This window comes from Papio anubis, chromosome 6 (genome assembly GCF_008728515.1).
Source record: "Papio anubis isolate 15944 chromosome 6, Panubis1.0, whole genome shotgun sequence".
NCBI lineage: Eukaryota > Metazoa > Chordata > Mammalia > Primates > Cercopithecidae > Papio > Papio anubis.
In genome coordinates, this window is record NC_044981.1 from 151,655,082 (window position 1) to 151,673,060 (window position 17,979).

General features: G+C 39.4%; 1 protein-coding gene across 8 annotated transcripts in view; it reads left to right on the forward strand.

Annotated features, from left to right (window-relative positions):
• The first annotated feature begins 1,428 nt into the window (after nt 1-1,428).
• REV3L (REV3 like, DNA directed polymerase zeta catalytic subunit) overlaps nt 1,429-17,979 on the forward strand; it is a 189,184-nt gene continuing 172,633 nt past the window's right edge. For 4 of the 8 annotated variants that reach the window (XR_004184442.1, XR_004184443.1, XM_031667490.1 and 1 more), the window contains exon 1: nt 1,556-1,908. Coding sequence is in view for 3 of the 8 variants with exons in the window: in XM_031667490.1 (XP_031523350.1) it covers nt 1,770-1,908 (139 nt within the window). In the remaining 5 variants the exon portion in view is untranslated. Of the gene's footprint in view, nt 1,909-8,459; nt 10,395-12,513; nt 12,642-17,979 lie in introns of those variants that run through there. The other 4 variants (XM_031667494.1, XM_031667492.1, XM_031667493.1 and 1 more) reach the window with 4 other exon arrangements.

The window sequence follows — 17,979 nt, forward strand, 5'->3', positions numbered from 1 at the left end:
ACCCACGCTTTCCGCCTCCTACAGTTTACATCTTTTTGTTGAGAAGAAACCCTTCAGGGTGAGTTTTTAAGAGAAACCTTCCCGTTTTACATATGTAGAAACTGAGCCCAAAGAAACAAAATTATTTGTCCAAGGTCACGCCCAATATCAGTAGCCAAGTCAGAGAGGAACCCCTTGGTTCCAATTTAATAGCCAAGCCAGTTGCATGTTACCACTCTTTAAAACAAAAATTCCCTAACTGCATCACTTCACCCCTTCTCGATTTTTGAATAAAGTTGTTTATTCAAAACGGCCCTTCCCCAAGGTGGTGCTTTTACGCCTTCGGGTAGTAAAACCCTGCATAACCTGTTAGTGAAAAACACGAGGAGGCCACGTCTAACGCGGTGACTTTCACAGGCCTTTTTCTTTGGCCAAAATTTTCTCGGAAAGGCTGTTAATCCTACATTCCGCTGGGGGAGGAGCGACGAGGGAGGAGGGAGGTCACCGGGAGCTGACATGTCCTTACATGTACTTGCGCGTGCCCGGGACGCAGCCTGCGGGGCCGAGGAAACCAACGAAGGATATATTAGGGCGAGAGCGAAGGAAGGGGGCGGGAGAAAAACACGGTAGTGGGAAATCCCTGTGCACTGGATATGCCAACCCCTCGCAAAGCTAAGAGCCGTGCGTGAACAAATCTCATTAAATGGCCCCGCGCAGACACTGCAGCAGCAGGGAGGAGGGAGCACGGCGGCTCGCGCGGCACGTTCGGGAAGGGGGAGCGCCAGGGCGGCCCTTTTATAGGCCGAAACCCGCGCCCGCGCGCCCCCACCTTTCGCACCGCCCCCGGGCCACGCGCGGAGCCGCGGCGTTACCTGAGAAGGGCCGGCTGCCTCCGCACCCGGCCCCTCCCGTTCCGCCGCCCGCCCGCCAGCCCGCCCTTCCCTCCCGCGAGGCCGCAGCGGCACGAGATCTGCGCCTCGCCTCCCTCCTCCCGCGGGCGGATTTTCTTACCTTGTGAAAAACCGTCTCCGCGGCTGCCCTCGCCTCCTCTGCTGGATGTGAAATGGCGGTCGGCGAGGCAATTGTGAGCACCGCAGCTCCTGCCAATCCCGCATAGCCGCCAAAACGGCCCCGAACACTGGCGCACCCCTCCCGCAAGCCCCTCGAAGCCCATCCATGAGATCGGTGCTCTGCCGCCCCTTCCGCTGCCCCTCACCCAGGTGACCGTGCCCGCCGGCCGAGTCATCGATCCCGCGCGGGCCCTGTCGGCCGCCGGCCGCCTCCCTCACTGCGTGCCCCGGGGGCGGGGGAGAAAGCACCTTCTCGGCCCCCGCCCTCCGTGTTCCGCCCGGGCGCCCGCCCGCTCGCTCCCTTTCCCGCCGAGCCCCCTCCCCCGCACTACTCGCAGCCCTCCCTTCGCCACACACACCCCCCTTTCCCCTCCCCCAGTGGTTGCGTCCGTGACATCATCATCATGGCAACAAGAGCTGCAGCCTGGGACCGAGGAGCCCGTGTGATTCCCGGCGGCCGCGGCAGTGGCGGCAGCACCAGCACCGACGAAAGCTCGAGGGCTTCTCTCCTGCGGCCTCTTGCCGGGTGCTCCTGAGGAGGCGGCGGCAGCAGCGCCTACACCGCCCCGCCCGCCGCCGCTCCTCGAGGTGTCTGTGTGTGAGGGGAGGGGGCCGAGCCGAGAAGGGGAGGGGGCGCCGCCGCTGCGGAGGGAGCCGCCGCCGCTGCTGCTGCCGCTGCCGGGTCGCCAGTGAAGGGAGGCAGTGGCGGCGGCGGCTAACATGTTTTCAGTGAGGATAGTGACTGCAGACTACTACATGGCCAGCCCGCTGCAGGGGCTGGATACCTGCCAATCCCCCCTCACCCAGACCCCTGTCAAGAAGGTGCCGGTGGTGCGAATCTTCGGAGCGACCCCGGCAGGTAAGCGGGCGCGGGGCGGGAGCGGGAGTCGGCGGGGCGCCGGGGCCGCCCTCCCCGCCGCGCACACGCGCGCACGCCGCCGGCGCCGGCCGTCTCCGTGGATCGCTGCCGCGTCTTCCCTCCCCTACGCCCTCCTCGCCTTTTCTCTCGCGCGTGACAAGAGGCGCAAAAATGTGGGTCCGCGCGAGCGCTGCGCGGCGCCCCCACCCCCAGGCAGGGAGGCGGCGAGCGCCGAGTGTTTACACTGCGTGTGGCGGCCGGGAGCGGGAGCCGCACTCCAGGGCGCGAGCCGGGGGAGCGAAAGCCGCGAGCGCCCCGGACGGCGGGCCAGGTGGCCGCGCCATGCCCATCGGTGGACGGGTTCGTAGGGTCCGCTCTGAGGTCGGTCGCTAGTGGGACCCCGGGCATCCCTTGTGTCCCTGAAGTGCCGCTTTCTGGAAACGGGGAAGTGTCAGCCTTGTTGTCAGTCGCTCCCCATGGCCTCTTTTCACCCTCGCTCTCCTCTGCCCCTTCTGGAGATGCAGTGGGCGGAAGAGAGTGGCGCCTGGGGCCAGATAATCTTTCTCACTGGGCTGACCGTGTGACTCTGCTGTGAGTGCAGGTCTGATTCCTTAGAGTTTAGTGCCAGAGCGTCTGGGGACAGGGCAGCATCCTCAGGTGCAATGCTTCCAGGAAATGTTCATCCATGAAAGTAGGAAATGCGTGTTTATGTTGCCCAACGTAAAATATCACACTTAACGGGGTGAATTTATTAGGAACCACAGCCAGACTCAGCAGCACAGACATTTTGAAAGGCTCCTAGACTGGGCTGTAGGCTTGCGTTTTAAGTACAGGTATATTTTTTAAACACAACTATGTTGAAGAAGGGGTGAGAAGGGGAGAGACAGCAGTGCAGAAGGTACGTTCTCAAAAACTCTTGGGGTTTATGATAATATAAAAAAGATAGAGGCCCAATTTACTAGGTGTTTTAAAATGGTTTTGCTTTTTTGTATGCTTTGAACTGCTTCCATGAAATAATGGAGTTCTAGGAAATAATGCCTCCTAGGAAAGGATGCTCTTCCCTCTAGCTATGAATCGCCCTATGGGATTTTAGATAGCATTTCCCACTTGATGCTCCTTGCCCTCATCACCATTCATCTTGTTACTACAGTCAGTTTCTGTGGACTACCAAGATAATAGCGCTTTCCCAAACACAAGCACTCATTCTAAGCTGTTATCTTTTAATGTGAATTCTCTTTGTTAAAATGTCAATGTCGTGAGATTTGGTAGCATATTCCTTTTTAAACTAGTGAATATGATTTTGATATGAACCTTGAAAGATGGGGAATTTGAGTGCTTTTAACGTGTTGAAAGTGTCACACTTGAAACTTTGGAGGCTGGGAAATCGAGGAGATGAAGTGTTCTATAAAATAGGTTTTCTGCCCTTTTAGATGTAGTGGTGCTGTCTTTGTTTCCGATTGGAATTTCACTATAATGCTCTGTTCTCACTTCAGATGCAGAGGAAGGATAAGATAGTGAAGTTGATATGGCTCTGTTCAGCCAGATTTCCGAATCATAAAGGGACACGCTAATAGGATATACTGTGGCATTTCTGTGTATTACAGCTTGTATTGTTTGAATTACTTTTCCACACATAATTTTTTCTCCTCCACACAAGTCATTAAATATGTTTACCTGAGAGATAGTCAAGCTTTGTTTTATAGGAAAGTTTCGTTTGTGGAAATAAATGAGTTTCACTATAAGCTAACTAATTCTATAACGTGAGAAATTGCTCCTTAAAAATATAGAATATTATATGCTTTTGTTTTTCTGAATATTTTAAAAAAGACACATTAACTGTTTCCTATTTCATCCTTCATGGACATCCCACAATAGATTACCAGCCCCTTATTAAAAAAAAACAAAAACAAAAACAAAAAACCCCATAAAAACCAAAGACTAAAAACCCCCACTGTGGTTTTTTGTTTTTTTTTTTTTTGGTATATACTTTGAAATTTATATTTTAAATGAATTAAAAAGTGACACTTTTTATATGTACATTGAAAGACATAAAACTTGATACAGAGAAAGTCAAATTTTAATTTAAGGATTATCAAATTGAATTTGCTATATAGTTCACAGTTTGCAACAAAAATGTTTGTTTCAACAAGAAAAAATTTGAAGTCATTGGCATACATTTAGAAGTTTACACTTTTCATAAACCAAGCCAGCATTTTTATTAGTACGTCAGAAACTCCCAGTGAGATTAATATTAATTAAACATAATCAAAAACTGCAGAATTATCTGCTTTTGAATTATCTCCCCACGGAAAACTAGTCCAATAAAATAAAACATGAAAATTATTAATATAAAAGAGAGGCCAATCTGACTTAGTAAAACTGAATGCTAGAATTTTTAATGAAGACAGATATGTTTAAAAGTAAAGATGTAAACATAATGCAAAGATATAAACGTAATTTATATTATATCCTTATAGTTTATATCTTTACTAACAAGTAAAATAAGGTAATAAAAACGTGTAACACATGATAAACCTATGCTACATAAAATACCATAAACGTACTTTTTTCATATATAGGAATTATTTTGGGAGGTCCTTAATGCTTTACCTTGGTTTGGAGAGAAAATGTTTTAAAATTGAGTTTGCCTTACAAATGAGATCCTGAAAAATAGCAACCAAAGATATTTTTTCTCAAATGAAGTGGCCATTTCAAAATTATATTACAAATTCTGAACTGATTGGATTAATACCCTTTTACTAGTTTAGTTTTTCCATTATTGCATGAAAAGCATTTTTCTGCTTTAGAAAACAGTCCAGTTGACTTTTGATTGTTCTGTGTTTTGAGGACGTATCTTGAGTAATTTAAGAAATAAAGTGTTTTGGGTTTAAAAACTCCCATGTCTTAAGTTGGTGAAATTTGAAAAGGTATTTTTAAAAAGAGGGATATTCAGGGCTGGGTGCTGTGGCTCATGCCACTAATCCCAACACTTTGGAAGGCAGAGGGAGGAGGATCCCTTGAACCCAGGAGTGGGCGACCAGCCTGGGCAACATAGTCTCTACAAAACGAACAGACAAAGAAACAAAAATTGGCTGGGCGTGGTGGTGTGCACCTGTAGTACTAGCTATTTGGGAAGCTGAGACAGGAGAATTGCTTGAGCCCAGAAGGTTGAGGCTGCAGTGAACCAAGATCCCGCCCCCACACTCCAGCCTGGGCAACAGAGCGAGACCCTGCCTTAAAAAAAAAAAAAAAAAAAAATGGGATATTCAGATTTGAATGGTAAATCCTGAGTGATTTAATCCCTTGCCAACTGAGGATATTGATTCCTAAAGGAATCATGTAAAGTTTCTTCATCTGAGTTATGAAATTTTTTAAAAAACAAAAGCAAACTTCCTCTCCATTTCTTTAACTAGTTTTTTAAATGTCTTGAACATTATTTTGATATAATCAAATTGAGCAATATCATTTACAGAAGAAATTGTTAACTTTTTCTTTTATAACAACATTTTGGTAACGTATTAATGGAGGGAAGAAAGGTTATGAATAAAGTATAGGACAATGTTTTTTCATTTAGATTTGAATATAGGTGTGACCACTCAGAGAATTCACTACAGATAAAATCATCAGGCTTCATTTGAGGATTCGACTTAGGTAGACTTGGGAAGCTGTCCATTTTCCACATCTCTACTCTTGCTTAGTTGCTTGATGTAACTCACTTCATGCTGAGTTTAGACAGCTCTCACAGTTTCCTCAGCACCAGGTTAAACAGAACTATCCTTTCAAAGAGCTTCCCTGTTGAGATGCAGAGTAGGAGTAAATAGAAGAATGGGAGATGTTCACAAAGCAAGTAATTAAACAAAGTAGGCCAGACAGACTATAGAGGGAGCCGCTTGTCTTTAAGATTACTCTAAGGAACTCTGCCACTTCCTCTAGCTTAGAGAAGATTTTGATAGATCGTTCTAGATGCTGTTAGCCATGAAATCAAACTTTCCAACATAAGAAATTGATAATTCTGAAATGCTATGTAAGTTTACGTAGGTGCTTATTCAAATTATAAATATATTCTCATTGTTTATATTTTATAAAGTTAAATATAAGAAACTACCAGAATAACCTTTTTTTTTTTTTTTTGGTAAATTGGAGTTACATTTGCAGTAAGAATAATTTAAAAAACTAGCGTGTATCAACAACTCAGGTTCAAAAATTTCTGTAATAGAATCTGCTTTGTTCATACTTTGTTTTTTACTAAGTTATTTAAAAATATTTTAAGATCGTATAACACCTATTTGATTAGAATTATTGGAGAGATTTTCAGGAACACTATGGAGATTTGATGACTCATCACAAACAAATTGGTCGCTTTTTTTTAGCGTGTATTTGAAGCCCTGAGTAGCAAGTTATTTTAGCTTTAAGTGCCTTAAGAACAGCTTTACCCTCCAGAAGCTCACAGTGTAGTAGAGATGATGGGCATGTAAACTTAAGTCAAATGCAGTATGACTGGACTATAGAAATGTGTGTAAGACAGAGCAAGGATTCAGTGGGAGACACATTCTATATCCAGGCAAAAAGGGGAGTCAGGGAAAGACTTCGTGAAGGAAATGTGGATTAGTCATGTTAAAGGAATTTTTAAGGAACTTAAAATTTCAGATAGAGGAACAGCTACAAGGTAATTGACAGATTAAGAAAACTGCTCTTTGCAGGGCAGTTTGGCAATGTATATTAGAATCCTTGAAATGTTCTTTTTTGACCCAATAATTATAGTTTTAGGGATTTTAACCTATGAACAGAAATCTTTTGGCAAATCTGATTGTCTTTTGAATCCATCTGCTTCTTTTCATAATCATCACCACCCTAAACTACTAGCATTTTTGGTCAAGTTTAGTACAGTAGCCTCCTAATCTTGGTTTATCCCAATCTACTTTGTCCCCTTCTGATCTGTTTCCTGTAATCAGAGCGATCTTTTAAAAATGCAAACCTGATTACATCACCCTACTGTTTGATATGCTTCAGTAACTTTCCATTGCATTCAGGATATGGACAAAACTCTGTGTCTTATATGGTGGCATCTACCTGTCTTACAAGGTCTTGCATAGTCTGGCCATTACCTTTCTGTCTAGTCATGACTTGAGCCATGTTCTTGACTTACTCTTTTTGTTCCAGCCATGTTGGCCTTATCTCAGTCCCTTGTTCTTGCCATGCTCCTTCCCACAGTGAGGGCTTTGTACCTGCCGTTGCCCCTGCCTAGAATGTTTTCACTTGTCTTTCACCTAAACTTCGATTTATCTTTCCTCAGGGAAGCCTTCCCTATCATAGACTCTCAAAGCACCATGAAGTCTTCTCATAGCACTTGCTGTCATTGTAATTTTATGTCTTAGAGATTAACATGTTTTTCCAAATAGATTGTAAGCTCCAGAAATCCTGATAATGTGTTTCTTTTTCCTCACCATTATAGAGTTAATGTTTACCACAGTGCTTGAAACTCATCTATTAATTCTTGCAACTCATTTGTTGCAAGGATTAATAAATAGATGATAATCATCACAGAGAACAACTCTAAATGTTCAACAATTGGTAAATGGTTACATAAACTGGGTATATTCATTTGGGAGGACGTGTTTAAGACATGTTTTAGAAGTATGTGTAATAACATGGGAAAGTGCTGTCATTGTATTATGTGAAAAAAATTAGTTTACAAAATAGTCACTTATTAAAAGTGTGGAAAAAGATACACCAAAGTATAAAAGTTGGTTATCTCTGGAAGGTATGTTTTATATTTTCAGATTTTTTACAGAGAACATGTGCTGATTTTATAATTTTAAAAAATCCATGTGCAAAATTAAGGAAAAATTGGTTTTCTAGATATGGTTCCAGAAATGTAGTAAGAGACATGAGATTCGTAATGGTCTCCAAAACATGTGTCAACCAAAATGTATGATTGCATGATGATTATATTGAACTTAATTATATAAATTGCATTTAGGAACTGCAAAATGATTCATATATTAAAGCAAGCCAGTAATTTCTGGTTTTATTGTTCTTACTTGTATGTAAAGTACTTTTAATTTTAAAATGTTTTGAAAAGTAACATGGTTTTGGCACATGACAGCACTAAAACAGAGTAAAGACTAGAATTAACTCAAATATATATGAGAACTTAATACAGGTTGAGCATCCCTTATCCAAAACTCCATAATCTGAAATCCTTCAAAATCTGAAATGTTTTGAGCACCAACAGGATGCCACAAGTAGAAAATTCCACACCTGACCTTGTTGTGATGGGGGGTCGCAGTCAAAACTTTGTTTCAGGCTGGATGCAGTGGCTTATGTCTGTAATCTCAACACTTTGGGAGGCTAAGGTAGGAGGATTGCTTGAGCCCAGGAATTCGAGACCAGCCTAGGCAACATGGAAATACCCTATCTCTACAAAAAAATACAAAAATTAGCCAGGCAGAGTGGTACACGTTTGTGGTTCCGGGAGGCTGAGGCAGGAGGATCGCTTGAGCCCAGGAGGCGAAGTCTGCAGTGAGTCATGATTGTACGACTGCATTCCAGCCTGGGCAACAGAGCAAGTTCCTGTCTCAAAAACAACCAAAACAACTTTGTTTCATGTGTAACATTGTTTAAAATTATATAAAATTACATTCAGGTTTGGTCCCATCCTCAGGATATCTCATGTATTTGCAAATATTCTAAAATCTGAAAAAATCTGAAACACTTTTGGTCCCAAGCATTTTAGATAAGAGATATTCAACTTGTATATGAAAATGGATCCCACCTTCATTTATGAGTAGGGAAAAGAATAATTATTTAATAAACAGTGTTGGGATAGCCAGTTAGTCATCTGGAAAAATAATGTTGGCTTCCAGAGGAGTTAAAGATTTAAATATGAAACAACGAAACAAAAAATGTAGGGTAATTATTTTTTACATAATCCAGGATTGGTGAAGTCCTTTAATAGCATACTAGATTGCTGGATTTTAGGACATAAAAATAAAATTCTGTATAGGGGAAAAAAATCAAACAAAGTTAAAGAGAAACAGACTAGTAAAACTTACTTGTATACTTCACAAAGGGCTAAGTTCCTCTTAATACAAAGAACTAGAAAATAATCCAGTAGAAAAATTAGCAAAGAGAATTCATATGAAAAGATGTACAATTTTATTTATAATATAATAAAAATGTAAATTAAAGCTTCAACATACTCTTTGTCACCTATCAAATGAGCAAAGGTTATGTATAGTATAACTCGGGAAGGGTGAGAAGAAGAGAAAATGGTCAGCCTCATACATTGCTGGTGGGATTATAAAGTGTTCATATTCTATAGAAAGCAGTTTGAAAATTGTTTCCAAAATTTAAAACACAGATATATTTTGTTCTAGTAATTCCATTATAGGATTTTATTCTCTAGAAGATTTTGCATATGTGTCAAATAAATACGTAAGAATATTTGTAGCAGCATTATTTGTTACTGCAAAAGATTGGAACCAAGCTAAACTTATATCAGTAGGGAAGTAGTTGGGTGAATTATGGTATATGTATTCTACAAAATACTAGTCAGCCTTTAAAAGTAATGAGAGAATATTATGTGTACTGCTGTGGTGCCATGTCTAAGATACGAGGAAAAAAAGCAAGAGGCATGACTGCATGGGCAGTTTGCTGCCATTTGTGTGGTTAAAATATGTATTTTTTGTGTACTATATATGCCTATGTATTAGAATAAAATTCTTTATTATTATAAAATCCATATATATATATATATGGGCAGATATAGAATGTAATGTGCATGGGAGGATACGGGAGAGTCTGATGACAGTAGTTGCCTCCAGTGTGTAGAAGTGGTTGCCTAGAGGACAAAGGTGGACTAACTTTTTAAGTACACAGTTTGGTAATTTTTCAGTATTTTAAAATCACGTGTATGTAATACTATTCAAAGTTAATATTTTTAAGCTATGTTTTGCTTACAGGAATTGGTAAGAAATTAAAAATAAAAGACCATAATAGTTGTTACAAACGAATGATTACTGCAATACTGTTTTTAACTTTAGGTATTGTTAGAAATCTTCTAATTCAAAGTTTTCAGTTGCTGTTACATGGCTCACAGAAGGGTAGTCCTAGTGGAATGGGGGCTGAAGGAAGGCATTGGGGTTCCTGTGAACAGATAGCATGGTGAGTGACAACCAGCAGTTACTGCTCCTTTTGATATTTTAAGTGCATTAAATGAGGTGTGCCTTACTACTTGGAATCTACTTCAGCAGCCAGCCACAGTGTACAGCTGCCTCTTGTGGGAAAGGGATCATGGAATTGTTACTGGAGTTTGTATTCACGGTGCCAAAGGAACATGCCACCTACCACAAGGTGCAACCCACTTACAGTGAGAGGACAAGGAAGCAGGGAGGGTGTCCCTGGTGGCCCAGCGCCAGGCCTCACTGTCTGTATTCACCTGTATTGGATGCTGCTCATCATATGCGTTTGATGTGCTCTGCAAGGTGACTGCCTAATAGTGCATGTATGTTTGTCAGAAATAAAGCATGATTTTAATTTTGAAATATTCTTGATGGGAAAAAGTTTGGTTTTGAAATTCATATTAAAATTTTCAGCATTACATATGTCAAAAAATATCTACCATAATACTTTAAATTTTATCTTCTGTACTTAGAAAATATAATTTTTTTTCACCAGGCACTATGTAGATGCCTCCAGATGCCCTCCTGTTGTCCCAGTGTGCTAAAAATTTTTTTGCTAACAAGTTTTATTTGCAATGTTAAAAGGGGTGAGAAACATCATTCTAGTCAAATGTACTCGTTTTACATAAAGAAAACAAATCTACATAGCAGGCTCAGGGATTTGTCCAGTGTCCTAGTGTTGGTTGGTGTGAGGCTGGATTTGAAAATGGGGGATCTTGGATCTTGACTCTTCAGCTCTCATCTCCTCACACTGACCTCTCCCCCCAAAACATGAGGGAATGTTGGAGGAAGGCATTGATAATAATTGAAAGACAAAAATACAGAACCTCAGAGGAATTATTAAAAGAACTGCACATATGTAGTTCAGAAATCTTTGAGACCCTACGGTGTCTAATAGTGCTTAGAATCTTCTTATAATATATAATATATGTTATTATATATAATAATATGAATCTTCTATAATCTAGAGTAGATTATGGTAGGATTTGTTTTATGATGATTTGGCTGTATCTTTAAGAAAACAAGATTACAGCAAAAGGAGTTTAGGGCAAACATAAACAAAAATTGATACTAAAATTGTATGTCTGCAGTTTCCAAAAAAGGAAGGAGGGAATATATGAAACCTTTCAAGTTCCTCTGGTGCTATAATTAAATATTCTCTCATCTTGCTTTTGATTGGATTAGAATTCACTCAATTAAAGATAATCTAGGGCTGGGCACCTATAATCCCAGCACTTTGGGAGGCAGAGGCAGGAAGATTGCCTGAGCCCAGGAGTTTGAGACCAGTCTGGGCAACATGGCAAGACCCTATCTCTTTAAGAAAAAAAAAAAAGAAAAGATAATCTAAGTGAAAAATGATTCAAGTTTAAATAGGTTGGGTTAAAGTAGGTTTTAGAGGATATTGTCATTGGCGCTGGATATATCAAAGAAATATAACTTACTTATAAAGTGAGAAATGGGCTGTGGTATGGGGTATGTCACTTTGGTATCTGGCTGCCATTTTAACATCATAGTGATAATAAGAGGAAATAATGGGAGTTAAGGAACAGTGAACTTTGGGTGAAATTGTGTTAACTTGTAATTTCCATGTAAATACAGATAAGGCAGGAATGAGTGTCTTAGGCAATTAGAAAGAACTCTGTCTACTGTCCAAACATAAGTATTATAAGTAAAAGTAAGTAAAAGTAAGACCCTCTTAATGACAGCCTATTTAACCTTTTTAGTGTTTTTGTTTGGGGTGTGTGTGTGTGTTCTGTCATTCCTTCTAAGTTTTCCAGATGATCTTGTGTTTCTTCCAGCTCTCTGTAGGTTTTTAAATATTTCATTTTATAAATGAAAAATACTTTGTTGCTTAATTAGGATTGGTAAACTGGACTGTTTTCTGTAGCAGAAATTGAATACACGCCTAGCAAAGTAAATTCTGAGAAAAATGAGTAGTAATTGTCAATGGAAAATTTTGTGGTTTTTTTTTTTTTGGGGGGGGCCAATTCTGTTTTCTTTTTGGATGATAGTTTTGGGAAATACTAAGAATTTGAGCTCAATTTACTTTGGGGCAGTTATTTAATTTTCTTTGGGTTCAAAGATCATTACTATATAAACAATTCAAATAGTAAAAGAAAGTGTGTTACCTCAAAAATGCCTTGTGTAATATATAACAGTTCACAAGATTTCTATTTTTCTTCCATTTATTACAATTACCAAGGAAGTATAACAAGAATTAAAATAAATATATTGTTTTGCATATATATTTTTATACTTCAAAGTAATTTATATACTAAATTAGGTTTTGTTTGAGATGGTGAAATGAAAGACTTTGTAAATAAGAATACATGTTGATATGTGAAAAATGTACAGTTAAAACATGTTGGCATACTCCTAGTTTCTCAGAACAAGAAAATGACTAATCTAAATTTCATTTCAGAATAAAACCCAAGACAAGCCACATAAAAGCAACTTAAAAATTAAACTGTCATCATATTATTTGTTTTAAAACTATGGAATAATATATCTGAGGAAGATTTCTCTCAAAATTGTTTTTCTCAATTTCAAGTAAGTAATTTATTTTGGTTAATATATTGGGGGTGAGGGGGGTGGGGGTGAGCCTTGGCATTGAAGTTGGTAAATCCTACTCATCCTTAAGTAACAACTTAAATATCAACCTCTAAAGCCTTCTGTGACTCCTTTGCCCATTCCCAAAGATTATCTCCTTGGTTTTCCAAGTCTTCGTCCCCTTCCACATTGCTGTTAAACGATCTATTACAATGAATATTGTGTTTGTCTCTAAGAATAGTCATGTGGCGCTATCTTCATGGGCCCCACCTCATACTTCTCAACCCCACTGCCTTCTGTTGCTGAGAGATCCTGAGCAAGTTATTAGACTTATGTTAGCATTAATTTCCTCCTCTGTAAAGTGAGTTTTAATAATTTCTACAGCACAGCGTTATTATGATTGAATAAGATAACCAGCAAATGTCTGGCATATATAGTAACATAAATGTTACTTATGTTACTTTACCTGTCTTATCTCCAGAATCTGCTACATTACCTCATATACTGAATGCTCTTTAAAATGTTTGAATTGAAATGAAAGATGGAATTTTTCCTCACATTGGGAGAAACTAAAACATCTGCACATTGTGGTGTGAGACTTTTTACATTTGGTTAGTGACATATCTACAGGTTAGGTAATTGCCTGTTTAGAAACACTTTTTTAAAATGTGCCTATATTTTATAAGTGGTCCATCAGGGCCTGAAAAGAATCTTATTTTCCAAAGCCATCAGTAGTGCCTTAAAAAAAAAAAAACAAAAAACATGATTGAACATGTTGAAAGTATGTATGCTAGATGTCACAGTAAAAGTGACATTTCAATAGGATTTATTGCTCTCTTCTTGTGAATTTGTAACACACACAAAAATGGAAGCCTTTGTATTTTAAACCTACTTAGGATTGTGGAATGTGGACTAAATGATTTATTATTGCCCAGAGCTTCACCTCTCATCACCTTGTATTTTCTACATACATTCCTAGGTTTTGTTTAATAACATTGTCTTTTAATTTTTTTTTTTTTTTTTTTTTTTTGAGATGAAGTCTCACTCTGTCACCTACGCTGGAGTGTAGAGGCGCAATCTCAGCTCCGTGCAACCTCCACTTCCCAAGTTCAAATGATTCTCCTGCCTCAGCCTCTCAAGTAGCTGGAATTACAGCCACGTGCCACCCCATCTGGCTAATTTTTGTATTTTTAGTAGAGATGAAATTTCACCATGTTGGTCAGGCTGGTTTCAAACTCCTGACCTCAGGTAATCTGCCCACCTCGGCCTCCCAAAGTTCTGGGATTACAGGCGTGAGCCATCACCACACCCCAGCATGTCTTTTAATTTTTAAATGAAGTCGTTAGAAAGGTATCCAGATTAATTATGATGTCTCACACCTTAGTTGATAATGCTTAATGTTTTGAAAATAGAAGTCATGTTATTATAGTTAAAAGACCTTAATTTTACATCATTTTACTAAAAGAGGTGGTAAACCATTTATTGAGTAAGGACTGTGTGCCCTGTTCTAAGCTATTTAGTTTTCACAACAGTTCTATAAAATAGAACTGTTATCCCCATTTTACAGTTGAGGAAATGAGGCATAGAGAGGTTAATTTGCCTAAAGTGTTGTAGCGTAATGTTTACCTCATACCATATGAGGATTAAATGAGAAAATGTGTATTAGGCCATTACCCACTTAAACAGAAGAAAGAGTGAAGCAAAATCTGAGATGAGTGTCTTCTAACGCTTCCAGAATTTGATAATAACCATTATTGAGATGTGACAGTGACCGTGAATATACTCTTATTCACATTCGTGTGTGTGTGTGTGTGTGTGTGTGTGTGTGTGTGTGTGTGTGTGTTATAGTAAACCCTGGTACTCTATTAACCCATTTTTTTTCTGACGCAATATTAATGTCTCCTCTCAAATTCGTGCTCCCATTTGGACTGAATTAATGTATACGTGTTTACAAAGTGATAGTAGAATTTTAATATCAATCCGATATGCAATTTTTATAAGTTCAGTGTAATTAAATAGTATGTAGATATATTCTCATTGTGAAATATAAAAAGCAGAACAGGTAAGGGAAAAATCTTCTTTGACCACCTATTCCCCTCTCTACTTAGATCAGCTTTTGCTGTATGATAAACCTCCCCAAAACATAGTGCTGTGAAACAATAGGCATTTGTTAGCCTGATTCTGGGCTGGGCTCAGTTAAGCGATTCTGCTGCAGCTATGTCTGGCCTTGTTGATGTGGCCACAGTCAGCTGATGGGTCAGCTGGGAGCTGGTTGGTCTAGGATAGCTATGTCTGGATAATTCATACTGGTTGTTGGCTTGGGTGATGGGGGCCATGTGTCTCCAGCAGGCTAGGCATGGCTCTTTCACCTGGAGGCAGTAGTAAGGTTTATAGAAGTAACTAGTGATGGCAAACCTCATATATTTTCTGTTGTCCATAGGCCAAAGCAGATCAACATGGCCAATTCCACAGTAGGTATGGGAGGGGTTTCCTAACGGAGTGGAGTTAATTAGGGGGCCATTACTGCAACAATCTATTATCCAACTGTTGCTGGCTAACTCATTTTTCAGGAAGCATGTGCCACCGTGGCATTGCTCCTTTCTTAAAGTAGTGATTATGTAAGCAATTTATTCAACAGGTCAGATAAATTTAGCTAATTCCTTATTCTTACTCGTTTTTATTCCATTTTCATCATCCTTCACATTATTCTTAGTTTCATTCAACTCAACAAATATTTATTGAGCACCCATTAAGTGCACAATAAGATATCAAGAGGTGAGCAGCAGATGGAGCAAGACTACTCTCTTAATCATCCGAGTTTTTTTTGTTTTGTTTTGTTTTGTTGTTTGAAACGGAGTCTCCCTCTGTTGCCCAGGCTGGAGTACAATGGTGTGATCTTGGCTCACTGCACCCTCCACCTCCCGGGTTCAAGCTATTCTCCCACCTCAGAATAGCTTGAACTATTCAAGCTATTCTGTGTGAATAGCTTGACAGCTATTCTGAGTGGCTGGGATTACAGGCATGCACCACACCACCCAGCTAATTTTTTGTATTTTTAGTAGAGATGGGGTTTTACCATATTGGCCAGGCTGGTTTTGAACTCCTGACCTTAAATGATTCACCCGCCTCAGCCTCCCAAAGTGCTGGGATTACAAGCATGAGCCACTACGCCTGACCAGTCATCCAAGTTTTTAAAAGTGGTCTACCTGTCTGCTTCATCATGTGAACAAAATTCTATAAAAGTAGAAAACTGTAACAATTTTTTGAGAATGACCAACAGCCCACACCAGGCTAAATGTACCTTACTTGCTACATTTTTAAACATCTTACAAGGATTTCTTCAAATGAGAAAAACTAATACAGAGGTTGTTTTGATCTGTACTCCCACCAGCAATAGGAGACTTTTTCCATGTCTTCATCAAGATTATGTTCTCAAATGTTTTGATCATTGCCAATCTAATAGATATGAAATTGATCTCAGTGTAGTTTTAATTTGCATTCCTTTTATTATGAGTGAGATTGAGTGTTTTTTCAATGCTTGAGAGGCACTTATGGTATTTCCTTATCAGCGTACTGTTTATCTTTTACACATTTTCCTGTCGAGACTCTTGGTCTTTTCCTTACTGATTCCAAAGAGCCTTCATATATTAGGAAAGTTCATCTCCATCTGTAAATTGAGTTCCATATGTTTTCCTCAGTTAGTTCTATGGTTGATAACTTTTTATTTAAGTAGTATCTTTTTTTTCATTTCATAATCTTTGTATCTGAATTAGGCTTTTAAATCACATTTTAATGAAGCTAGGTTTAAGTATTAGGCATGGGAATGGAAGGAAAAGATCCTGGCATTATCAGATCTTCTGCAGAGAACTTTATAAAACTCTTGATAGTTAAAATGAAAAACTTCAAAAGGATCCTGTCTTTGATTTATTTTTTTCCTCTTCTAGGTTTGATTTTATTATGACATCAGTCCTTTTGACCAGGCAGTTCAAGCAGTAAGATCATACCCTCTGGAGGGCTGTTTTTAGATGACGAGATTGTATAGGATAGATGGAAAATACTCTATGTCACTTAGAATAAATTGTTAATAATGTTGCTTTGAGTCTTGTTAATTTCATTTTGTGTGTGTGTGTGTTTGTGTGTGTGATGTGTATAAAACATACATAGATAATGGTAGTGGTTCTAGCAATGCTCTATGCTTACGTACAGTCTTCCCTCAGTATCCATCCCTTAGTATCTGGGGGATTCATTGCAGGAACCCCTGAGGATACAAAAATCTACAGATGCTCAAATCCCTTATATAAAATGGTGTAGTATTTGCATAAAATAACCTAAGCATATTCTCCTGTATAGTACTTGAAATTATCACTTACACCTAATACATTGTAAATGCTGTGTAATAATTGTGATACTGTATTGTTTAAGGTAATAATAACGAGGAAAAAATGTTTGTGCGCATTCAGTACAGATGCAACTATTTCCCTGAATATTTTTGATCCGTGGTTGGTTGAATCCACAGATGTGGAACCCACAGATATGGAGGGCCAGCTATATAATTTTCAATCTGTTCAGCCAACCCTGACCTCATCAACCACATGTTAGGATGGCTAGATTAGAGTAGCCCTTAGCAGTGGACCACATAGAAGAAAAACACGCAGAATGTAGACTTTTTTGAGAATGCGGTAATGCTACCTACTGCCCAAATAATATCCTAGCTTTTTCTGAGATTGTGGGGAGCCAGGAAGAAGGCGGCAGAGACATCTGTGACCTCTTGTGCCACATCTGACATTATGAAGTACTTTGACCTTTTCCCTTTACTTTTGTATAAAAAGATATTAGAAAACTGTGAGGCTGGACAGATAATCATGTTTTGAGTAATTTAATACAGTTTTAAACATTTTAAAGTTGTCAAACCCTTTCTTCTTATGTAATTTTACCCAGCAGCATCAAAAACAAATAGGAATCCTTAAGTGATTGGTGGGGCATGACAGAAAGCCAGTATTTTTAACCATGCTTTACATAGTTTCTAGTTTTTAAACGTTATTGAGGTATTCTTTAGCGTTTGCTTTATTGTTAACATCTTTATACATGTTTCACTGAAAATTGAAAGGAAGTTTTTCATTTAATACCAAATTATTGACTTACTGTTATTTTCTTGATTAATCCTTTTTAAACAATTTTAGCATTTCTTTTTTCTAATTTTATTTTATTTTTTGAGACGGAGTCTCACTGTGTCTCCCAGGCTAGAGTGCTGTGGTGCGATCTCAACTCACTGCAACCTCCGTATCCTGGGTTCAGGCAGTTCTTGTGCTTCAGCCTCCCAAGTAGCTGGGACTACAGG